The 26,508-nt window shown below is 36.0% G+C and overlaps 1 protein-coding gene across 1 annotated transcript; it reads left to right on the top strand.

Annotated features, from left to right (window-relative positions):
- The first annotated feature begins 11 nt into the window (after positions 1–11).
- LOC127848864 (SH2 domain-containing protein 4B-like) lies at positions 12–26,508 on the top strand. The gene is made up of 11 exons (XM_052381528.1): positions 12–127; positions 10,728–10,870; positions 11,589–11,670; positions 12,143–12,299; positions 13,649–13,729; positions 16,558–16,678; positions 17,364–17,526; positions 18,024–18,171; positions 22,093–22,262; positions 22,739–22,959; positions 23,637–26,508. The coding sequence occupies exons 2-11, from the start codon at positions 10,772–10,774 to the stop codon at positions 23,754–23,756; spliced, it is 1,362 nt and encodes a 453-aa protein (XP_052237488.1). The 5' UTR covers positions 12–127; positions 10,728–10,771; the 3' UTR covers positions 23,757–26,508.

Raw genomic sequence — 26,508 nt, 5'->3', positions numbered from 1 at the left:
TAAAGTCACCGATCACAACTTCCGGGTATTTTGATTAGCTAACTTTTAAAGTTTAATAGTTTACTTCCTAATTATGTGCTAGCACATTGAAGATACACGAGTTTGGATGAGTCAGTGCGATTTGGAGGTAGGATTTTTTGTCAAAGTATTCTGAATTCGTTTTGAAATACTATTGGATATAAACTTCATTTTAGTATCATTAATTACAATCTGTCATGCTCTCATTACTTAACTTAGATTGTGTCTCATAAAGGGATAGTCCATATAAACGGACTCCCAGAGCCTTTGATAATTTTTGCTATGGCGGCTCTGGCAGTCCATATGCACCCGTTCATAAACATGGGTGCAGTTCAGCGCAGCGAATCCGTGCGCTTCACTAAACAGACGTCGTTCGAGACAAATTGAGGAAAATAATGAATAAACTTCATAAGCATGTTAAATTTACCTGAATGGCAACCTACGGATGTTATCCTTTGCATGCACCCTATAAAAACACAACAATGTTTCAACACACTTTTCTCGCTGACATGTTTATGTTAAAATTTGAAACAGTGTATTCTGTATCGAATACCACATCGTTATCGACTTTATAGGCTGGAGCACATAACCCAACGTGCAAAATGTTGGTGTACTGCAACCTAACCAATATTGGGTCAATTTTCCAATATGGCGGATACAGCGTACAAAACAAAACCTTAGTCAATAAAATCAATTATTTCTTGCTTTAATGGTACCATTTAGATAAGTTTGTGGTTTAGATAGGTAAACTTTAATAAGTTCTTGCAGTTTCAGTGTTCCTTAACCCTTGCATTGTTAATAAAATTTTGCACCCATGAACAAGAGAGAGCGCATTGCAATTCGAAGCAGCCCATTGGGCTATAAAGCTTAGAGTTGCATTATTGCAACTAATAAAGGGAAGACTAGTCAGTGCTGGCTTCGTATTCTTAACTATCTTACCTTCTGTTAGCGTTGAACATGATGAAACAATCCTTTGATGATTATTTTTTTGTTTCACGCTTATTTCACTATTCAGGCCCGTACGCAGGCCGTGGTGCCTGGGCCCCCAGCTGGCTTTTAGTAATGGGACTGCGGCATGCAATTTTTCTCTCATAAAAGGGCCCACTGTACACTTCCCCTCAATACAAAACTTTTTACTCGTCAGTGGAGATAAGCCTTTAGGCAATGTTTTGTTGCTTTGTATTGCCTTCAGGGTTTTTTCTGCCTATTTTGGAAAAAGGAGTCTGACCAAATTGGGAATTTTTTATCGACAAAATTGGCCATTTTGGGAATTTTTGCTTTGATGAAATGGCTCATTTGGGAAAAAATTGGGAATTTATCATGCTTAAATAGTTTGGTGGTTTAACAAATAAATTTGTTATTTGTCTTCTTTATATATACAGATGCAATATTGGGCATGTTTGACGTTTATTCAAGTACTGCAGTTTTGTTTTTCAGTTACAGTTACCGGTACTCACTGAGATAAGAACTGTACAGTCAAAACCTTATAGCAGATATTTTTGACCTAAACAAACACTGGTTAGTCACACATGTTATAAGACCCTTTTTTTTTTTTCTTTTTTTTTTTGGAAATTGGGATTTTTTAAAAATAATTTCAGTTAGGGATTGGGTCCGTTTGCTTTGGGAGTGCCTCTGTTTTCCAGAGGCGCAGACAGTGCTGAAAAACCCCTGGCCTTGTACACATCCCTGATCAGTCAATTACCCCTTGTTATCCTGAATGCTTCATCTGTCAATAGTTGATGTAACAAGTCCTTCGATTGGCTAAGGAAAGAAAAGCAGCAAATGGAAGCAAACGATACAGGACAGGGGTTTTTCAGCACTGTATGTTTCAGGAAAACGGAGTCATTCCCAAAGCAAACGGACCCGATCCCAAACCGAAATTATAAAATATCCCAATTTCCAAACAAAAATCAAACTTGTCTTATGACCTATGATTATTAGATGATTAATGTTCCAACTTTATACTGATGTATATCATATCAACAAGCACTGATGTGGTTGAGCAAGGATTCAGCACCATGAACCTGTTGTGTTCCCCATTACGCAGCATATTCATTACAAACCAAACTTACTCATCTGATGCTTACCTGCATTGAAGGTCTAAACCTGAATGACAAAACATTGGAGGAGCTGTGTGATGCTTTCAAAAACAGAAAGCCGAGAAAAATTATGCTGTAACTTGTGTGACTAACCAGTGTTTGTTTTGGTAAATAATATCTGCTATAAGTTTTTGACTGTACAGTTCTTATCTCAGACTATAATTGAAAAACAAAATTGCGGTACTTGAATTAAAGTTGAACATGCCCAATATTGTATGTGTTTATATAAAGAAGACAAAATAACAAATAAAAACAAATTTATTTGTTAAACCACTGACTTATTTAAGCATGATAAATTCACAATGTTTTCCCAAAATGAGCCTTTTCAGCGAAGCAAATATTCCCAAAATGGACAATGTTGTCGATACAAAATTCCCAATTTGGTCAGACTCCTTTTCCCAAAATAGGCAGAAAAAAACCTGCAGGAGGTTGAAGGTCTGCAAATTACTGACGCTAATGATTTGTAAAAAAACAACAAATAATGTTGGAAGCAATTAGAGAGGTGATATTATGGATCATATGGATAGTCTTCATTAATTTGAACCGGCAAGTTTCTTTGTTTAAGTCCAAGGCCCATAATTTCACTAAAAATCAATGGACCGGAACGAAAGTCATACTTCGTCCTTTTTTATGTAAGGTGACTCACACACCAAATATCAGGTAAATATCTTAAAGCGTTTTGAAAAAAGTCGGAAAATGAAATGCCGGATGGACAGACTGAAGGACAGTCCGACTGCCACAAATTGCCAGTAATGCCACCCTATCGGGGGAATAATAATCAGTTATGAAACACACACACATGAAAACGGTTATTATAGAGAAAATTGGCAGTCCAAGGCCCATAACTTGGCCAAATATCTATGGGCTGGATAGAATTTCACACTTTATCTGTTTGTCATGTCCATGTAGGGAGACTCACATACCAAAAATCAGCTCAATATCTGAAAAAGGTCCGTAAAAAAACTACGGAAAACGGTTATTATGGAAAGCATTTCAAGGTCCAATCTAATGTCGCAGTTGTAGATTATTTTAATGGTTTATCTGTGTTGATGGTGGTGCAAGTATATAACTGTGTAGTAGATGATAAACATTTTATTGGGAATTTACTTTGAAACTTCAGAGGAGGTTTTAATTCAAAGGAAAAATAGTATTATGTTTATATGTCTGTCAAACTTTATGATAAATTTTTTTATAAAGGTTTTTGGTTTTCAAAGTTTGCTTTCCTTCTTCATCGAACATAATACATTTCTCAAATTTAAAGCATTGGTGTGAATAGACTACAGAAAGGTGCTGATTTACTTGTTATATTCCATAAATTTATATTTCAAAATAATTTTTTTTTTAGCGCATTAAAATTCCCCTTTAAAAGTGCCAAATTAAAAAAAAAATATGTAGGGAAGACCCCTCCCGCACCTTCCCCGGTGGGGCCCCCCAGTCAAACATTCCTGCGTACGGCCCTGCTATTTATTTATTCTTAATCATCATAAGTTCATTTTTAATTGACTTTCACTTATGAAGAAACTGTAGTAAAATTAAATAAAACATTGAATGGTAAAATGAAGATAGCCATTAGAGCAGGAACACTTTCACCATACTTCTTACTGCCTTTACATGTACATGGTGACTGATATTCTTACCATTGCAAATCATACAATGTTTTACATGTACATGTTGTGTAGTTAAGTCAGAACCTGGTCCGTCCAAATGCTCCCAAGAAACCTTAGAAATCCTAATACACAGTGTTCACCAAAAAAAATAAAACGTGAGTATTTGCACCATGTCAATTGATTTTTTGGGAAAAAGCCAGCATCCAGATTGAATGTAACCAGTGAAATCGCAGGCTGCTGGTGCTTCCGGGAACACTGAAAACATCCCAATATAGCAATTCTTTTATAAAATTGATTATTAATATATGTCTTAGAACAAAAAATTAGTGTTTTGTTTTTCATTTTCACAATTATTATTAATTTAACAGTATACAAAAGTTACAGTAGTTGGAAACCTTCTAACACAAGAAGGCATCCAATGACACAGAAATTACTACTTACCAGTAAAAGCTGGAATAACCTTTAAATTTACAACTGTCACAGTGTGTTGTCCACTAAGAGTGCAAACTATTTCATACTAATACATGTATATCAACATGAAGAGAATCTCAAAAAAAATAAAAATCTTATATTATATCACATAATTATTATATTTTGTAATAATATATTATAGGTTTAGAGCATTCAATTTTAGCAAATCGCTTTTTAATGAGTTTATTTAGCTTTGTTGTGTTGATTACACACTTTTTGAATTGTTAAAAAATATCCTTACAGTTATATTTATTAAAGAAACAATAAGGGTAATGCAGGTCGATAAATGTCTTTATATAATTCTTCCAATGCAATGAGTAGAACGGCAATATTGAGTCAGTACATAGGAATCTAAATGTACATGTTTAAAAAATTGAAAGCTTTTGATTGGAGAAATAAAATCTTGTATTTATATATATTTATGTTCTATATTATATATGATTTATTCAGATTTATTTTTTTGCTTAATTTATCCACTTACTTAATAATTGACCCAATAATTTCCTGCCATGGCACGGGGGATGAACTAGATAGCGCTTATTATTAAATGATACAAAAATTAATATCAATTGTTCATGTGTTTGTGACATTACATAAATGATTTCTCATCAACATTTTATGACTCCTATCAGTGTTAAAATAAAACTATTTATTAAATTGATTGCCTTAAACATGTGTTCCTAAAAATTAATGATATGAATTTATTATGTTAAATTGTTAACTGCTATTAAGAATATGTGTATTAAACTTATATTTTTGTTATAAAAACAGCATGACTGTACAATATTAAAACTGTGAAATTTTTTACTGTAAAACCGTTAAAGATTCTGATAGCACTACATGCAATATTGTTGTCTTCAAAATGTTAACTGTAATTAATGTTGTTTTGTGTTAAAAGTTGGGGTAAAATGTTTGCCCCATTACTAATATAAAAAAGTATATTTTTCAAAAATGACTGCCGAAGATTTCCTATTGAAGGTCTCCTCCCATCCCCAAATTTGTTTTCATACATCTCAAGTTTTTTTGAGTTTCTTGAGCTGAATTGAGTTGAAGGTAGCTGTGGGCCTCTGCCTCTTTCCCTAAATGTTAAAAAAGACTGTGATGTCAAAGTTTTATCTTATAATTAAATGTGAATTCTGATATACAACATTTAAAGCATGTCTGGTTTTCATCCTGAGGTAATAGAACCATGTGGACAATTTGATCTTATTTAACTGTACAATACATGTACACCAGGCTTAATGAGTGGTCATATGATATATATAGTCATGTATGTCTATAATTGTGTTTGCCTGTCCAGTCATTTTAGATTATATCCTTGATTAAAGTCATTCAAGACTAATATGGGCTTGTTTAATTGAACATGTTTCATTCATCAGTGTAGACCATTACTTCTCAGATCATTAACCAGTTAGCCCCAAGGAAAAGCTATATAGCCTTAAATCAATACTTCCATTAGACTACCGGTACTATAATTTAATTTCTTTAAAGTTGATCAGTCAAGGAAATTAACACATAATCACATTGAGGTCCATCAGGAAAAAGTAAAGTCGCTTATGTGTAATATTCTATGATCACATTTTTAACCCTTTCCCACTCAGAAGCAAACTGAAAATCTTTATGCGCAAACAGCATAAAACCAGAACAGCCTGCGAGTAGCTCGCAGTCTGTTCATGTTTTGTGCTGTTTGCTGCTCATCAGTATCTAAGGGTTGGAAATGAAGCCTTTAAAACGTAGATAAAGTGAGAAAGGTCTTACATTTAATTTGACTTTCTTTATAGGGACTACATATGCATCAAAATACGTATCTAAGTGGGAAAGGGTTAAAACAACAGTTACAGTAATCTGCACTCAGTAACTTAATCAGTTTACATTAGATCATGTGGCTAAGATTCATCCCAGATAAGCCCAACTTCCTTAAAACTTTCACAGGGTTCTCAATAACTTTTGCTCCAACAGGCCCAAATGTGAAACCAACAGGCCTTCTAGGGGGCGGTCCGGTGGGAATGCTCCCCCTGAAACTTTTAAAATTAAGCACTTGATTTCCTGCATTTTGGGCCATTTTATGGCTATTTTAGTGGTCAACCAGGCACTTAAATTTGAGCATTTTTGTGTGCATTTAATGAATTTTAGCTTTTTGAACTAACAAAAGATAAATGGAAAAAGCTCTGTATTACTTTTGTAAAATCTAATTTCAAACGGCCGATTTGGCCGGCGGCCGGCTCTTATTTAGAACCCTGCACGAATATCCACTCCATCACCATCACGACTATCCACTCAATCTTCATCACGACTATAAACAAACCTCAATCATCATCACGACTTTCAACTCAATCATCATCACGACTATCCACTCCATCAGCATCACCACTATCAACTCAATCATCATCACGACTATCAACTCAATTATCATCACGACTATCAACTCAATCATCATCACGACTATCAACTCAACCATCATCACGATTATCAACTCAATTATTATCACGACTATCAACTCAATTATCATCACGGCTATCAACTCAACCATCATCACGACTATCAACTCAACCATCATCACGACTATCAACTCAATCATCATCACGACTATCAACTCAATCATCATCACGACTATCAACTCAATCATCATCACGATTATCAACTCAATTATTATCCCAACTATCAACTTAATTACATGCATCATCACAACTATAAATCCATCTTCATCTGGATCCATCCTTATTTGACACTGAACATATGGGACTGTATAAGTTAAACGTTAACAAACACGCTCTGTTTATACAATGGCTGAATGAATTATCACATAAAAGTGACACATTTAGACGACAAGATGCTTTTTATACGCCCGTATAAAATACGGGACGTATTATGTGAAACCCCTTGGCGGCGGGCGGCGGGCGGCGGGCTGTGGGCGGCGGGCGGCGGGCGGAAGGCATCACTTTGTCCGGACTCTAATTCAAATTGTATTCATCCGATCTTCACCAAACTTGGTCAGCAGTTGCATCTAGTTGATATCTAGGCCAAGTTCGAATATGGGTCATGCCGGGTCAAAAACTAGGTCATAGGGTCAATAAGTGCATTTTCAAAGGGGCCATTTTGTCCGGACTCTATTTCAAATTGTATTCATCCGATCTTCACCAAACTTGGTCAGCAGTTGCATCTAGTTGATATATAGGCCAAGTTCGAATATGGGTCATGCCGGGTCAAAAACTAGGTCATAGGGTCAATTAGTGCATTTTCAACGGCGCCACTTTGTCCGGACTCTAATTCAAATTGTATTCATCCGATCTTCACCAAACTTGGTCAGAAGTTGTATCTAGACAATATCTAGGTCAAGTTCGAATATGGGTCATGCCGGGTCAAAAACTAGGTCACAGGGTCACTTAGTGTATTTCAAGCATTTAGCATGGTGTCCGCTCTCTAATTGAAGTAGTTTTCATCCGATCTTCACCAAACTTGGTCAGAAGTTGTATCTAGACAATGTTTAGGTCAAGTTCAAATATGGGTCATGCCGGGTCAAAAACTAGGTCACAGGGTCACTTAAACCATTTCAAGCATTTAGCATGGTGTCCGCTCTCTAATTGAAGTAGTTATCATCCGATCTTCACCAAATTTGGTCAGAAGTTGTGTCTAGACAATATCTACATGTAGGTCAAGTTCAAATATGGGTCATGCAAGGTTAAAAACTAGGTCACGAGGTCACTTAGTGCATTTCAATCATTTAGCATGGTGTCCGCTCTCTAATTGAAGTAGTTTTCATCAGATCTTCATCAACTTTGGTCAGAAGTTGTGTCTAGATGATATGTAGGTCAAGTTCAAAAATGGGTCATTTTAAAGTTATCAAGTTGTCCAAAGCCTTAAAACGGGCGTATCTTGTGACAGTTTGGCACTCTTGTTTGAAATTAGAAGCTCAAACTCGAACACTGTATGTTGTAAATTAATATTAACGCTAAATTTGACAATTGATAATTGATGACCTGAAAGTCCATATGGATTGAAAACGATTGAGGCGATTTTTTGTTTTAAATGAAATGAAAACGTTAAATAGGATGAATGGGCACTTGTGTGTGAGGTATTTAAACGGCACTTGAATTTATTAGCCTAGTAGGTGTTTGTGTAGTCTACAAGTAGGTGTTTAACAATAGTCTGAGAAAGTCTTTAGGACTGAAACAAGGGCAGACAGTTTATACCAGAACGGAACATTTGATTAATGAAAACGTGTCTTAAATGCATGTAGACGACATGCGTTTATATTGAAGTGACAAATGCTTGTGATCTCAAGTACATAGTACGCTATTTTAAAAGGGAAAATCATATTCGGGATGTTTGCACGTTCGAAAATGGGCACTGAACGTAACATACAAGTTTATACACTGGGCTGATGACTATATCAGTGTGATAGCTGCTTTTGTATTTTACAAACACCTATTATTGAATTGTCCAAAAAATACTATTGTTTGGGACCGTTGTCCACTGATCGTTTTCATCGTGCATTAAAAGCTAGTACAAGTACTTTTCTTTGAACGGACACTTTCTCTTTACAAATTATACGAACAGTTACTAAAATAAAGTGCCAGGTGTAACCTGCAAGCACGCGAAAGTCCATATACCAGAAAAGACTCGTGTTCGGGACATTTTGGACACTGAAAGATTGACACTGAACTTTAAGATAGTTCATGAAAACACTAACATTAACTTTGACGAATGTTAAGGTAATACTTGATGCACATTTTTTTTCCCCATCCTCGAGTTGATGATAATTTACTAAGGATGCACAGCCTACCCAACACGCAGCCTTGTCGGTACGTTAACATGCATTAACAGTTATATGAACATTATCGATAAAGGTTTTGGTACGCAATCCTTCATTTTCATTTATAAAATTAAGATATATGTTTTTCGTGTTTCTGTAACATGTTTTTATTAATCATAAACACATTATGAATACCGGTACTTTATATTTGATTTAAATAAAGTTGAATAAACAACACAATTTATTATTATTATTATTGAAGTGTCTGAAGGTCCTTTATTATTTAAAACTATTTTTAAAATGCTACATACAAAAAAACGACAATACATTGCCAAAAGTATGTCATTTTCTGATGTTAATTACATAATGATATATTTAACATAATATATTTAATTTACACACCAACTCCAAACACACACATCCTAAAGTTCACATACCGGTCAGTGCTTTATCAAAATTACCAAAAAGACACGCACAATTTGAAGTCAATTGCCAATTTTCCAAATCTGAGCGATTTTCAACCAGCCAAAATCTGATTTCGAACGGCCGATTTGGCCTGCGGCCAGCTCTTATTGAGAACCCTGCTTTCATTTAAGCGGAATATGTGGTCCCTGTGGACTGCAGAGGTTAATCTAGGATGACACTTTAAGCACATGTATTAAGCCCAGGTTTCCCAAAACATGACTCATTGTAACATGATGTTTAAGACATTATTTTGTGATCAGGGCCCTCTCTTGCCGCTAGGGGAAGCCACCCAAAGCCCTCATGAGGGGGAATTTCGCGTCGTTTTGGGCGAAAAGGGGAATTTTAGAAGATCTTTTGACCAACCATTCAACACCTAAAATTGCTATATTTTAATGTGATTTACATAAATATACATTTAATCAAAGGTTAGTAGCACCATACCAGCTGGCAACATAGGTATAAAAGTAAAAAAAATATAAAAAAAATATTTGAGGGGGAATTTTTAGCTGAAAAGGGGGAAGAGTTTACTTTTTTCATGAGGGTAGCCGGCGATATTTGGCGGTAAAAACGGCCAAACGAGGGCCCTGGTGATCAAGAAGCTTCATTTGTAGCTTGACTACGTGTACATGTCTTTAAAGACAATGCCAAGCTAAATAAGTAGTACCCATACATTTCTTGCCTGATGGATTGCTTTCAACAAGTGCATGCTGATGCAACCAGACCTACAGATACTCTGTTAAAAGTTCACATGTCTTCTTTGTCTGATTTGTCACTTCTGAAGATATATAACTTGCACCTCATATAAAGCAGAAATTGGCCTTGCATGTATTTGCACTTGCTGATAGACAGTCGGGCTATCCTATGCACACAAGTAAATACCTCTGTAACTACTAAAGACAACTTGAAGTTCATAGGGTAAAGATGTAAAGTTTGGCCCATGCTTTGTAGCCTGTGTGCCCTGTGCTTGTGTGTGTTTACAAGTTGATGGGGTGCTTCTAAACGTGAAGTTGCATTTTTTAACGACTTGGAATGTGCCTATCATGGTACCTACCTTAATTAGCAAATTTTGAATTAAAGCTTTAAAGCTGTACATCTGAAACATTTACTAATGATGTTTTCTTTTGCTTTGGGGCATAAGCAATGTTTCTGGACTAAACCCCACCAATCCAGTATACATGTAGTGACTAAGAACCCAGCTCACATGCCACTCAAGTGGGCATTGAGCCAGTGTAGTCAAGTCAAGAAGCACATGTAAATTCCACTAGACTCGCTGGTCAAATCAAGTCTTACTTAATATTGATTGATGTCTTGCAGGAAGCTCCTACCAGTTAGTTGCCTGCCCCACCCCCAGCAGCACCATGTTGCAGCAGATACTGACGGACATGTACATCGAGCCAGAGCTGCTGGCAGAGCTCTCCGATGAACAGAAACAGATTCTCTTCCTGAAAATGAGAGAGGTAAAGCCTTCTAGTAATTCAGCCTTGAAAACTTGGCTTAATGCATGAGCGTAAAGTGTTGTCCCTGATTAGCCTGTGCAGTCTGCACAACTGACTAAATGAAGTATCAATTGCAAGTTTCAATTTTTTATGAAATCAAATGTTTATAAAATCTAACTTTTAAGCTCTTGAAGCTGAGTTTGACCTTTGCAAATAATATGTTAAAAATCCCTGTTATTCTCAATTTTAAAGTATTTGTAAGAAAAGAAGATTGAGTAAATTTCACAAATCAAGTCAAAACAAGTGGACATGCCTTCAAAAAATGAGTACAATATATGCTGAATTGTTTTGAATGCAGCTCACAACTATTCCACATGATGGAAAACTATGTAATTCCCATAACAAAAGTACATGTACATTTCAGTTTGAAAATTACTCTTGTCTTGAATATTCAATAAATACATGTAATGGTGCAATAAATTAATGGTAATTGTAAGCTCAATTTCAGTTTGACCAAGGAATTGCCATGTTTTTCCTTACATTTTATCTCCTTGTTGTATGTTACCATAACAACACATCTGTGTGAATTATATGTGAATATGCAAAGACATGTCTCATTCAATTATGTTATCTCAATTGTGACATTGTGCATTGTCACCAATTTGAAAAAAAGTGTGAAAATTCTCTATTAATAGTTGTTATGCTTGGTTTATAAAAGTATGCGCGTTACTTCACATAGGAGCAAATCAGGCGATGGAAAGAAAGGGAAGAAAAACTGGAACAAGAAGACAGGAAGAAACCTAAAAAGCCGAGGAAACCAGGTATACCGTTTGGTATCAGAATTTTAGCAGACGTCATGGACTTCAATATAATTTGATAGGATTAAATAGAGGATATTTGTTCGTTTCTGCAGATTAGCATTTTTAATTTACAAATGGTGGCATAAAAAATTATTTATATTTCTAGGAGTGGCACTTTTCCACTGTTTCTTTTCATATATGATAATGTAACTTGACAAATTTTGAGTCTGGCAGCATGTGTTGTTGATCTATCCAAAAACATGAAGGAACAAGTGAAATTAGTTAAAACTAATCTGCACAGACTTATCAGGGACAACACTTTCCGCCTTAACTTGATTTTCACTTAAAATAGATTTCCTTTTAAAAAAATGCTTTAAATGGGAATGTGTCGTCCATGATTAGCCCATGCTGTCTGCACATGCTTATCTGGGACGACACTTCACACACATTCATTAAGCACAATTTTCCCAAAACAAGACTTTCCGGATTTCAGGAGGGAAGAAGGTTGATTTCCTGCTGGGTCGGGATGGTAACGAGTGGGTGTGGGTGATGGGAGAGCATGAGAACGACCGCAGCATTGATCAGATCCTGGAGGAGGAGGCCCAGAGAAAGGCTGATGAGCAGGCACGCAGGGAGGCTGAACTACTCAGGTGGGGCTTTAATCAATTGACATCTCAGGTAAACATTTGTAAACGTTTGTAGTCCCTTAGAAAGTCAAATTAAATTAAAGTCCTTTCTTAATAGATTAAAGTTTAGAGGCTTCATTTCCAGCCATAAGATACTGATGAGCAGCAAACAGCATAAAACCTAAACACACTGCTAGTTAAAGGTAGCCATTTCGGCAAATAGGCAGGTTGTTTGTCTGGCGTGTGAAAAATGGTGGACAACTTTCTGCTCATCTTGTCTGATAGTTTTCATAGAATCTTCACCAAACTTTCTTGAAATGTTTCCCTAAAAAAAATTGGGGCTAAGATCGATATCAGCCATCATGCAACAGGCACTTCAGAAATATTGCCCTTAATTTACAAAAACATGGCGACATTTGCCGTTTCCACTCTCTTAGGCGTAAAATTTTCATAGAATCTTCACCAAACTTTCTGGAAATGTTTGTTGACATTAAATAAAGGTCAAGTAGGCTGACCAGCATTTTTATTTTGGGCACAGAGTTGTTGCACTTTTCTATACAAAAAAATGCAAAATTTGCATTTTCCACTCTTGCTTGTGAAGTTTTTATGGAATCTTTATCAAACATTACAGATTCAACCCAAGCACTTCTGAGTTAATTCCCTTTTTTTTTGCAAAAAGTGTGCAATTCTCTGCTGCCGCTAAATTACTCATTTATGATTCCGCAAATGTTTGTTGACCTAAAATGGTTTATACAAATTTAAAAAATCACATTTCAGCTCTACTTGCTCTTCACAAAATACAGTTATCATAAGACATTGCGTCATATTTTCAACGAGGAAAGCAGAACATCTGTTGTGGATAAACTGTAGCTATAGTCACCATGCCTTATATTGCAAAAAATAAAACAACTCTGTGGGTTTATTGTTATTTCTGATTAGGTTTGATCATAACTAAGTAAAATTAATCGTAAAATGGGGTTATCCTTTGGTAGCATCACCACTTAAGATAGGCAAATATATCAATATGCAAGGCAGTTGTTTTATATGTTTTATGTGTGGTGTTATGCATATTATTTGTATGCCCCCCTTCGAAGAACAGGGGGTATATTATTTTGCACATGTCGGTCCGTAGGTCTGTTGGTCGGTCCGTTCACCAAATGGTTTCAGGATGATAACTCAAGAACGCTTAGGCCTAGAATCATGAAACTTCATAGTTACATTGATCATGACGGGCAGATGACCCCTATTGATTTTCAGGTCACTAGGTCAAAAGTCAATGTGGTTGGGGGCATATGTCTCTGATTGCGGAACACTTGTTAATCCTTGGATCATTTGCTAACACTTACTTATGTATTGTATTTTATATAAAACAGGCTGAAAGAAGAGGCTGAGATCAAAAGGAAAATAGAAGAAGAGAGACAGAGATTGGAGGAGGAAAGGGAGACAGAAAGAAGGTATGAAGAAGAGAGACAGAGATTGGAGGAGGAAAGGGATGCAGAAAGAAGGTAAGAAGAAGAGAGACAGAGATTGGAGGAGGAAAGGGAGACAGAAAGAAGGTAAGAAGAAGAGAGACAGAGATTGGAGGAGGAAAGGGATGCAGAAAGAAGGTAAGAAGAAGAGAGACAGAGATTGGAGGAGGAAAGGGAGGCAGAAAGAAGGTAAGAAGAAGAGAGACAGAGATTGGAGGAGGAAAGGGAGGCAGAAAGAAGGTAAGAAGAAGAGCAACAGAGATTGGACGAGGAAAGGGAGGCAGAAAGAAGGTTAGAAGAGAGACAGAGATTGGACGAGGAAAGGGAGGCAGCAAGAAGATAAGAATAGAGACAGAGATTGTAGGAGGAAATGGAGGCAGAAAGAAGGTAAGAAGAAGAGAGACAGAGATTGGAGGAGGAAAGTGAGGCAGAAAGAAGGTAAAAATAAGAGAGACAGAGATTGGAGGAGGAAAGGGAAGCAAAAAGAACGTAAGAAAAAGAGAGACATAGATTGGAGGAGGAAAGGGAGGCAGAAAGAACGTAAGCACACCTGACAGAGATTGGAGGAGGAAAGGGAGGCAGAAAGAAGGTAAGAAGAGGGACAGAGATTGAAGGAGGAAAGTGAGGCAGAAAGAAGGTAAAAAGAAGAGAGACAGAGATTGGAGGAGGAAAGGTAGGCAAAAAGAACGTAAGAATAAGAGAGACAGAGATTGGAGGAGGAAAGGGAGGCAGAAAGAAGGTAAGCACACCTGACAGAGATTGGAGGAGGAAAGGGAGGAAGAAAGAAGGTAAGAAGAAGAGAGACAGAGATTGGAAGAGGAAAGGGAGGCAAAAAGAAGGTAAGAAGAAGAGAGACAGAGATTGGAGGAGGAAAGGGAGGCAGAAAGAAGGTATGGACACCCTTTTCATGCCTAGTAATAAACAAGTTCCTCAGTTATGTGCCCTTGACCGTAGCCATTTTTATGGATGATCATGAATTGTTTGTGGAAGGCTGATCACTATTGGGGAAAAGGAGATGCAATTGATTTTGATGTCAAAGGTTATAGTTTTGTAACATTAAACTCTCAGGACAACAGTCAGTTTGGGTACCTTAAAAGCCCTAATAAACATTCATTTAGGAGATTTTCAAATGTTATAATACTATCTGAACATTTAACACTTTTCTACTATTTATAAAATACATAATGGTCCAACATGCTCATGGGGAGCTATTGTGATTGCCTTTTGTCTGTCATCTATCAAACTTTTTCAGAAGATTTGTCCCAATGATATCTTGGAAAAGTATGAAACAGGTTCCGGTCGGCTGAAAAATATGGCGGCCAGGGGGTATCGCATTTTTCCTTATATGGCTATAGTAAATCCTTGTTAACCCTCAAGAAGTCACATTTATTTCCAATCTTCATGAAACTTGGTCAGAACATGTGTTCTAATGATACACTTGGATGAGTTCGAAAATGTTTTTGGTCTGTTGGAAAACATGGCCACTGGGGGCAGGGCATTTTTCCTTATATGGCAATAGTAAAACCTTGTTAAACTCTAAAGTCACATTTATTGTCAAATCTTCATATTACTTGGTTAGAACATTTGTTCTAATAAAATTTTGGATGAGTTAAAAAATAGTTCAGGTCTGTTGAAGACCCTGGCTGCGAGGGGGCAGGGCTTTTTTATATGGCTTTAGTTAAACCTTTTTAACTGTCTGTAAAGTCACATTTAAGGTCCAATCTTAATGAAACTTTCTCAGAACATTTTTATACGCCCGTTTTAAAAAAACGGGACGTATTATAGTTTCACCTTGGCAGCCGGCAGGCGGGTGGGCGGGTGGCGTCCACAGCAGTTTCCGCTCTCTAATTAAAACAGTTTTCATCCGATCTTCACCAAACTTGGTCAGAAGTTTTATCTAGACAATATCTACATGTAGGTCAAGTTCGAATATGGGTTATGCCGGGTCAAAAACTAGGTCACATGGTCACTTAGTGCATCTCAAGCATTTAGCATGGTGTCCGCTCTCTAATTGAAGTAGTTTTCATCCAATCTTCACCAAATTTGGTCAGACGTTGTGTCTAGACAATATCTAGGTCAAGTTCAAATATGGGTCATGCCGGGTCAAAAACTAGATCACGAGGTCACTTAGTGCATTTCAAGCATTTAGCATGGTGTCCGCTCTCTAATTGAAGTAGTTTTCATCTGATCTTCACCAAATTTGGTCAGAAGTTGTGTCTAGGTGATATGTGTGTCAAGTTCAAATATGGGTCATGGTAAAGTTATCAAGTTGTCCAAAACCTTCAAACAGGCATATCTTGTGACAGTTTGGCACTCTTGTTTCTAATCATAGCTCAGCTGGGTGCCAAAATGGTTATGGTTCATCAAAAAATATTGATGTACTTGGTTATGCCAGAGATATTACATGTGACACACTGAACTTGATTATGCAAAACATATCTCATGTTACACACTGTACATTGTCATGCCCTGATTATCTCAAGTTACTTGCTGTACTTGGTTATGCCAGGGATATTACATGTGACACACTGAACTTGATTATGCAAAACGTATCTCATGTTACACACTGTACTTTGTCATGCCAGGATTATCTCAAGTTACTTGCTGTACTTGGTTATGCCAGGGATATTACATGTGACACACTGAACTTGATTATGCAAAACATATCTCATGTTACACACTGTACTTTGTCATGCCAGGATTATCTCAAGTTACTTGCTGTACTTGGTTATGCCAGGGATATTACATGTAACACACTGAACTTGATTATGCAAAACATATCTCATGTTACACGCTTAACTTGGTCATACCAGGCGTCTGGAGGAGGAAGCCCTGTACCAGTCCATCAAGGAGGCGCGATTGGCTGCACAGAGAGCCGAGGAGGAGCAGAAAAAACGGGAGCAGGAGGAGGCACTGAGGATGAAACAGCTCCAGGTAGTTTGTTGTGTGTGCTCGATATAACTGTTCCAATGGTAGATGATATGTAAAAGAATGCATCTTGTTTTTGGTCTGAGCTGTTTTCAAACTTTTAGTTCATAATTCATCATTCAGTTTAATAACCAGTGATAACCAGTAATAACTTTCGACAAATGTTTATCAAGTGAAGAATGAATGTTACGTAAGGCACATCTACGAAACTCAAATGTAAAGGTCAAGATTGTGATACACGTGTCATCATAGTATCTTCATTGTTAATATTGCAATTTTTAAATGACATGCCACAAATTGTTACGATGTAATTTTTACCGTGTTATGTAGAGGCGCCATTTCATGTGTTAGACCTGTGTCCCAAGCCCAAAGGCAAAGGTCTCATGAAGCGTTCTAAGGTCTGTTAACAAAGGATTAACTGGAAAATTGTGCATGAATGATAAGGTCATGATATCAAAATAATGATATCATTTCACAAATTTTGAAAACAGCATCATTGACAATCAGTTTTATTTACTGTAATTATGCCAACACTAGAACAATGTTTATACAAATAAACAACGAAAATAATGTAAATTTTATCTTTTAAATGTTTGAAACAAGAATTTCCAAATTTAAAATCATTTCGTTTCAAATTGAGAAACAGGAAAGCATACATTTTTATAAAAAGCACATGTAATGTTTCTCACAGGAGGAAGCAGCAGTAGAAAGGCGAAAGTCTTTGAGCAAGATCCAAGATGCGGAGAAGCGTCGTTCCAACGAGATCTACATCCGCTGGAAGGAGATGAGACGACAACTTGACCAGGTTGCAGAGGAGACGAGTCATGAGGTGGATAAAAACTGGCGCGAGTCAGGTGAGTTCCGAGGTCACTTTGGGGCCTCATATTGGTCAGTTTGGGGTTACTTTTCACAAGGAAAAGCATAAGATAATAATAGGATGCTTTGTAAAAACCACCATGACTTCTAGAGAAGTGATAAGATAAAGTAAGGATTCTATTTGATAAACAACAGTGGACCTTGTTCTTCAGAGAAGAAGTCTTACGTCTTACTTAAGATGCTTTGTGATGACAACTCCATTGTCCATATTTTCCAAAGATGAAATCTTAAGTCTAACTTAGGATGCTTTGTGATGACCACTCCTAGTACATGTTTTTCGGGGATGAAATCTTAAGTATTACTTATGATGCTTTGTTATGGACACCAATGTTCCATGTTATTTTTAAAGAAGAAATTTTAAGTCTCACTTACTTAGGGTGCTTTTTGATGAACACCCTGGTCTACATTTTTCAGAGCAGTCTTAAGTCTAACTTAGGATGCTTTGTGATTGGCACCCCTGGCCCTTGTTTTTCAGAGAGGAAGGCTAAGGAGGCTGAGCAGGAGATGAAGCTGATAGCTCAGAGAGCGAGAGAGGAGAACAGACAGTCCCTGACACGGGTTTCCCAGCTCATTGTGAACGCAAACAGACTGACGCTCGGGGAGAAACCACCTTTACCACCCAAGTAAGTAGAACCCACCTCTATCCCCCCACTCCTTTAATTGCAGGCGTGTAATTTCTCCTTCCCACCTCTACACCCACCTCTACCCTCACCTCTATCCCCCCAAAGTAAGTGGTGGTGTGTAATATTTCCTTCTTTCAGTTGATTTTGAATGCAAAAACTGCTTTACCTATACCTCTTGGCTTAACTGGATCTGTTTAACGGAGAAGGTTATTGGTGAACCCAGTCAAAGCAAAGGAATTGTGCAATTTCTGTGTTGGTCTATCAGAGACTGAGGCATGCATACGTTTAGGTGATGGGGGCATATGGAAAAGAAGCCTATTTTTTTCTGTTTCTGCTCTGATACTGTTTCTGCCTTAATATGTGTTGTGGGGCGTAAATCCAGTCTGAGAAGCTGTAACATTCTTGTAATTAATTGCTTACAAATCGCTTGGCTGAAATTGGTCGCTATGAGGGAAGTTCCCATGATAGCATAATAACAGGATTTCATGCAATTATACATGTGTAATATTTACTGTCTGTTTTACCAAATTAAAGTGGTATACATTTTTAGATACATTTAATATATTTCAATGACAAGTAATGGTCATTTTTTGAGTATCAATGGTTGGTGCTAATAGTATGAAAGCAGTATATTGGGGTATTTTTCTCCATTATAACATATAAATTGCATTTGCTGTGTGTTATATGGGTGCGTTAAACAAAGCTTATAAGATTTTTATTGAAAAAATCCTCCTTATTCAAGTTGCTTAATGGCCCTGGTAGGTGAATATGAAAAATCTCATTCACATATTTGGTTGCATTAAGCTATTAATTATGATTTTATAGTACATGAAAATCTTAATGAAATATTTTTCTACCAATTTGTCTTATACATACTACTACTAAAAAAATACACCTTTTCTTTCGACCATGAACAGTTATAGAAGCCCTTAAAATAGGTTGAACTCCTCCTGTCATGCACTTGCATTTTAAGGACATTTGCTTATGGCACACAAATGATGTATTTACTATTTTTTGGTGATAGCTCTTGTATAAATATGTTATCTGTATTTTATATCTATGTAACTGTTTAACAGGGCAAAGGATCGGTATGTATGCAGCAACCACCCCCATATGACTTCCTAGTAATCCCTAACTGACCTCTTAGTAACCCCTTACTGGTCTTTAGTAAACCCTTACTGACCTTGTAGTTAACCCATACTGACCTCTTAGTTACCCCCTACCAGACCCTTAATTCACCTCTAAGTAACCTGTAACTGACCCTTATTTGACCTCATAGGTACCCCAATCTTGCCATTTACTGACCTTTTAGCAACATCTGACTGAACTATGACTGAATTTTTAGCCACCCCTAACTCGACCTGAACTGATTCTCGACGATCGTATTTTAGATGTAAATCACTTGTTATAAAGAATTAAATTGTTATCCAGGTTTAACCTTTTAATAAAGTTCGATAAAGTTCTCCGTGGCGTAATGGATAAGTTTTCCGCCTAGCAATCGGTAGGTCACGTGTTCAACCCCCACTCGGGGAGCGTTCTCTAGATCTTCCCGAAAGACACCAAGGACTGGTTATAGGCCCAGGAAACTGACTCGAGAGCGTTTCTATAAGCCTGAGGCTTTCGTTGTAATCGTGCTAAAATAAATAGGTTTAAACTAATAAAGTTTAAATATTGTTATCATAGCAATAATAATAACTATTTTGGGCAGTTCTCAGGACATGGCGCCATATTGCAACACTGACCTCTAAGAAACCCATAACTTAAAACAATGTTGTAGTAACCACAAACTGGACTTAATTTTCCTCTTTGTAACCCCTATCTGGACATAAATGACCTTTTAGTAGCCCCTAACTGGACCTTAATTGACCGCTAGATTATTTATCTATGCATGCCTATAGATTTTAAACAACTTTTACCAGTTTCCTGAACATATATTTTCAAGTTAAACCCTTGTAAAGCTGAAAATAAAAATAAAATTTTTTGCTCTTTGAGGATTGTTGTTTTTTCTTGTCCTCGCGTGATCATAAAAAATATATGAGCAGTGCTCTGTGAAAAGGGGGTTTAATGCATGTGTGTAAAGTGTCATCCCAGATTAGCCAGTGCAGTTCGCACAGGCTAATCAGGGACAACACTTTCCGTCTTAACTGGATTTTTGCTAAGAAGAGACATTTCATAAACAGAAAATATAAAAGCCGAAAGTGTCGTCCCTGATTACTAATCAGTGATTAGCCTTTGGGGACTGCACAGGTTTATCTGGGACAACACTTTACACACAAGCATTAAACTCCCTTTTCACAGAGCACATTTCATATATATTATTACTTGTCTCTATGAAACCAACAAATATCCTCTATATCCTTTTTACTGTAATACAATGAAATCAGTATAAAAAAATTGTCCAAATAAAAAACAACATACACATTTAGTGAAAAAATAATGTTGCTAAATTCTTGACTACCTGTATGAAAATATTGTCAACTTTATTAAAACCTGCATAGTCACATTTTTGCTAGTTAAAACTCATTGTTCAAAGTTTGCCTGGAAATAATGGTAAAGGTTGTCTTTTAAACCACTTAAAAAGTAACAGTATTTACCGGTAAATGTTTTTTTACACACTGTAGACTATTTTCTAACTTTAATTGTATAAAAGCATGTTGTTGTTTTTAAGAAAAGCTTTGGAATAATTGTTTCAGGAAATTTTTCATTGTTGTTTTGCACATTTTTTATCAATAAAAATATCACAGTTTTTCTGTGAGTAGAAAGTAATATTCTTCTTTCCTATTGTTTCATCCATTCCTATAGATTCATCCACCCCCTTATTTTGGTAATTATGACATATTTCTGATAAACCTTAAGTAAGTTATGCTTATTAAAAAAGTCTATAACATAGATGTTGTATTTTGGTTAAAAACATGTGAATTTTGATTTTTTGGGGCAAAAATTAAATTTAGTTAAAAATTAAGTAAAATCGGCTGTGTAAATACCAATAATTCTAAAAATATTCACGTTATAACAGCATTTTTGTGTTTATTAGTCTATAAGAATATTTATTTAGTGATTTATATCCAAATTAATTTAAAAGTTTTATGTTTTCCTATAAAAATGATGACTGAACAGATTGATAGGAAAGATACCAACAAATCAGGGTTGCTAGGGTGCGCAACTAGAATTGGCCTGTTACTAAGGAAATACCTGTGTTGTTAATTATTTTGCCATACTTTTGTGGGAAAGATATAAAATGTTTAATTAAATGTCTCACTTGTGCTGAAAATCTTTTCATTCAGTAGAAAAAGTCAATTTCACTCTTAAGTGGCCGAATATACAGGAAAAGAGGCTATATGTAATAGAAACTAATATGCAGTTCAAATACTTTATGATTGTATATAATGTGAAGAATCTTGATTTTACAAGGACAATAACACTCTTTTTTATGATTTGATTTGTTTGTAAATAAACACTTATTTTCAATACCTTCATTCAGTATTCATGTATGCTTTTTTCTATTTTCTATTTTTGATTTCTATTGAATTTAAGTGGAACATAAACAATTTAAAATTGTAATTCACAGTTGTAAATGGTAAATTTCAATGTTTCTTAATTGTTCCCAGTGTGTGTCCCAATTGTCCCTGATTTAATACAGTAAAGGGAATGGAATGGCAATGATGTCGCGTTCAAATTGTTGTAGTGACATTTCAATGCCATGACATGATAATTGTCTAAATATTGTTAAATCAAACACATTGAGATAGCACATTTAAAACAGCATCATGTCATTTAACTGCATATATTGTAAGAAGAGGACAATTTGTTAGTTCTGATTGTTTGTGCCACTGGAAAGATCGTGTATATATTTATATATTACCTGTGCATTCAAATCAATACTCTTAACTTACGAACAAATATTCTCTATGAATTTGCCAGGACAAGTGCAGTGATTGATAAAAATCGTCAATTGAGGGAGGAGCGTCGTAAAAGCCGGCCTGCGCGGCCACCAAACCGTGACGCAGTTGTAGACTGGTTTCACTTGGAAGAGAAGAGTCGTAAATCTGTGATTGATGCAAAATCAGGGAGAGCTGAAGAATGGTTTCATGGTTTGTCTTTTCTTTAACTTGCCTTATTATGAAGACTAGTGTTTTATTCTTATACTTTTTATTAAGGGACGATTTTGAAAAATATTTTTTTATATGTATTTCTCATTTTACATATAAAATAAAAGTAACATTCTGGGAGATTTTTTTCACTCAGTTTGCTTAGTCTGAGCTTTAAACATTGGTGTATGACACTGTAAGCATTAACGTTTGTGTAAATTACAACCAAGCTGTATACAGATCAGCTAACATGAAGCTGAAGATATATTCAGTGTGTATTTAGTAGCTTCTAATGTATTGTTTCTAAGATATTGATGGCTATGAATATACAAATTAAGAGATACTGAAAATAACAGCAAATGTGTTATTATGCCCCCAAAGTCAGGCATGTGGAGTACTAACGGTGTCCTGTCATCCGTCAGTCTGTCCTGCATCAGTCATGAAATTACTTTTTCAAATACCAACTGTTCACGTTTCAGGAGTCATTTCTAGAATGGATGCTGAGAAGTTATTGCTTGACAAACCGAAAGGCTCCTTCTTGGTGCGAGTCAGCGAGAAGGTCTGGGGCTACACTATATCTTATCGAGCGGCTGATCGCTGTAAACATTTCTTGATCGACGCTACGGAGGATAACTACCATTTCTTTGGGCCAAATCAGCTTTCACATAACAGTATTACAGATCTTGTACAGTACCATAAGGTTTGTAGTTTCTTGGTTTCATGTAGTTAAGATAGCAACATAATTTACAAGGATGGTTCATGCAAATCAGGATTCTTGTCTTTTTCTAGTGTGACTGTCAGTTTAAGTTGTGACAAAATGCTTTAGTTTTAATTGAAAATGATCACTACGTTACTGGTAAATAATGTTTAAAAACTCGTAACATTACAATTGTTCACACAGAGGAAAATTTAAATATAGGCCATTTATAAAATACTGAAATTAAGAAATATAATGTGGTGATTAGTGGAAATTATTCATTGATAATTGTATGATAATCAAATGAAATTAAAAACTCAATTTTATTTGATGATACAAATTGTTTTTTGTGGTATAAATGTTATTTTTCACTGTGTGTATATTTGATGGGACTTATTTTAACAACGTTAATTTATTATGGCTTGCTATGAAGATGTCAAAATTCAATGTCAGTTTGTTGACATCAATTTTCATTTTCAATTGACTTATTACAATTTCTGACATCAAACACCTCAAACAAAATCAGTGTGAAATCAAAAACTGATGTCATGTCATATTTTTTTGTGAACATTAGACATGGTGAAATTAAGCTCTGCAATGTTTAAGATGTCCCTGATAATACTGATAAGTCGAAAACAAATTATGTAGGAAGCCTGCATACCTGACGTTTGTTGTTGCAGACCAATCCTATCACACTGGCAGGCGGGGAGCTGTTGATATCCTCGTGTGGCCAGAACTGTGATCCACCCGACTACTGGGACCTGTTCCATAGTGGCCGTACAGAGAGCACATTCTTATAACAACACTGTAACCTAGCAACCATCACCTGGCAGCCCTCAAATAGCAACCATTGCATGTAAACTGCAACCTGCATCTATCAACTCTTGTCAAGCAATTTTCACCGCAAATGCAGAAGTTACCATTGCTCTTGACATCAATTAAACATCGCCCAGTGGCCATCGTCTGCAAACTGTCCATGGCAGCAGTATCACCTGACAACCATCACTTAACGCATATCACCACGCAACCATCACCTAGCAATCGTCACAATAAAATCACCCATCCATCTTCACCATCTCATTGCAACCATCGTCCAGAAACCATCAGCTACCAACCATCATGTAGCAATCTTCCCCTATCAACCATCTTGTAACAACCATCTCCTGGCAACAGTCATCTACCAGCCATCATATAGCAACCGTCACAGAGCGACGATCAACTAAACATTTTCCCCATGAACCCCGATTCTATCAACCATCCTGCAGCAATCTTCGCGTTGCAACCATCACACATCAACATTCAGCTTGAATCCTAACATAACAACCTTCGCCTAGTAATTATAATCAAGGTTTTTCCATCGCCTGGCAACCTTCACCTAGCAACAGTAAGCAGCAATCTACTAGCAACCATCATCAAGCGACTGTGATTAGCTTTGAAAACACTGCCGAAATGCCTTCATAGTATTTTTGGAATGGTGTAGCATTTTGTGTTTATATGGTTTTGAAAGGGTAGTTTTAAGAAAGTTTTTTTGTTTATTTAAGTTGTATGAAATCTGGTTCATGATGGTATTTTGCTAAGTTTTTTTTCAATCATTTTCCATCACACAAGTTGGTGAAATCCAGGTGAAAGATTTTTTCTTTATGAAAATAACATTTTTCATGTAATGGAAGGATCATAATATTGTTATTACAATAATCCAGTTTTAAAAAATGGCATATTATGTGCATACCTGCGGCTGGTGGCTGGCAGCATCCATAGAATGATGTCCGCTAAATAAAACAAAAAGATTAAATGATCATCATGATACTTGGTGATCTTTTTTGTGGGCATAATATCTGGACCAAGTTTCATAACAAGCCAGATTGCTTGAAGTACTTCTGTAGTATGGTCCTTGCATTATAAAAAAAGAAAATGAAGAAAATAATTTACTTTGTCCACTCTCTAACTCAAATAATTAAAATCTGATCATCACAAAACTTTATGATTATGGTGTGTTTTTAGGCATAATAAAGTTTGATAACTAGCCCAATTTTTTGAAGCACTTCTGTATTACGGTCTAGGAATTATTAAAAAATGGAAAAGTTAACCTTGTCCACTCTCTTGCTCAAACAGTTGATATAGTTTTATCATTAAACTTTAAGATCATGTTTGTGGGCATGATATCTTGACCAAGGGAGATAACCAGCTAGCTCACCTGGAGCACTCCTGAATTATAGCCCTTGAATGATATAAAATTTGCTAAATTTAAGTGTTCCTTCCACTTACATGTGAATTGTTTTACTCGTGTTATTTCATCAACATGATCAATTTATCCCAATCTTTAAACAGGGGTATTTTGTGACAGGTTTACTAAGTTGTTAGTGAATGTTTATGGCAAGGTTGTTGACAATCAAAATTAATGATGATGTGTTTTCTTACTGTGTACTTTTATAATCTTTTGACTATTGGGTACATTTAGGGAGTAGAGAGCTAATTAAGCTTAGCATTTTTTGTTTGCTCTGCACATAACACAATTGTTTTTTGTAAAGGATATACAATGGGCAGTTTTCTTATATTGAACGTGTATTGCTGATACTGCAAACGTTTATGATGCAGCAATGTGTTTTAATTATGTTAAAAATACTATGGAAGATAATAATATCAGGTTCTTATACATTTGTTATTTTATAAGAGTGATATCAAGATTTTTTTGTTGGTTCTTATATTGTGTATTTAAAACTGTCTGTTTACATTTTTAGACGAATTTGAGAGGATTTTTTAAATTAATTGTTATTTTATGTTTTTGCTTACCTGAAAATTCTTATCAAGTATTTCACTCTTTTACTGTCATTTACTGCTCGACTATTATATATGAAATATATATAGTGGAGCTATCCTTCTCACCCCGGCGTCGGCGTGAGCGTCTGCGTGAGCATCTGCGTTAGCGTGCAAATGTTAAAGTTTGCGTACTACCCCAAATATTTTCTTTGTCCCTTGACATATTGCTTTCATATTTTGCATACTTGTTTACCAACATGATCCCAACCTATAAACAACAGCAGACAACTCTATCAAGCATTTTGTCATAATTATGGCCCCTTTTCCGCTTAGAATATGCAGCAAATGTTAAAGTTCTCGTACAACCCCATTTATTTTCATTGTCCCTTGTCATATTGCTTTCATACTTTGCATACTTGTTTTCGAACATCACCCCAAAATTATAAACAAGAGCAGACAACTCTATCAAGCATTTTGTCTTAATTATTGCCCCTTTTATACTTAGAATATGCATATTATTGATGAATCTACGTTAAAGTTTGCGTACTACCCCAAATATTTTCTATATCTGACATATTGCTTTTATATGTTGCATACCTGTTTACCAACATGACCCCAACCTATAAACAAGAGCAGACAACTCTATCAAGCATTTTGTCATAATTATGGCCCCTTTTACACTTCCATAGTTGAACAAAATGCCATAACTTCTTTATTTATGATCCCATTTTATTATTACTTTGACAAAACAACACTTACCTGAATACCACAATGGATTCCACCCAAACAATACCC

The sequence above is a fragment of the Dreissena polymorpha genome, chromosome 10, assembly GCF_020536995.1.
Source record: "Dreissena polymorpha isolate Duluth1 chromosome 10, UMN_Dpol_1.0, whole genome shotgun sequence".
NCBI classification, from domain to species: Eukaryota; Metazoa; Mollusca; class Bivalvia; order Myida; family Dreissenidae; genus Dreissena; species Dreissena polymorpha.
Note: the sequence above shows the minus strand (reverse complement) of the source record. Positions and strands in the feature narration are given on the sequence as shown.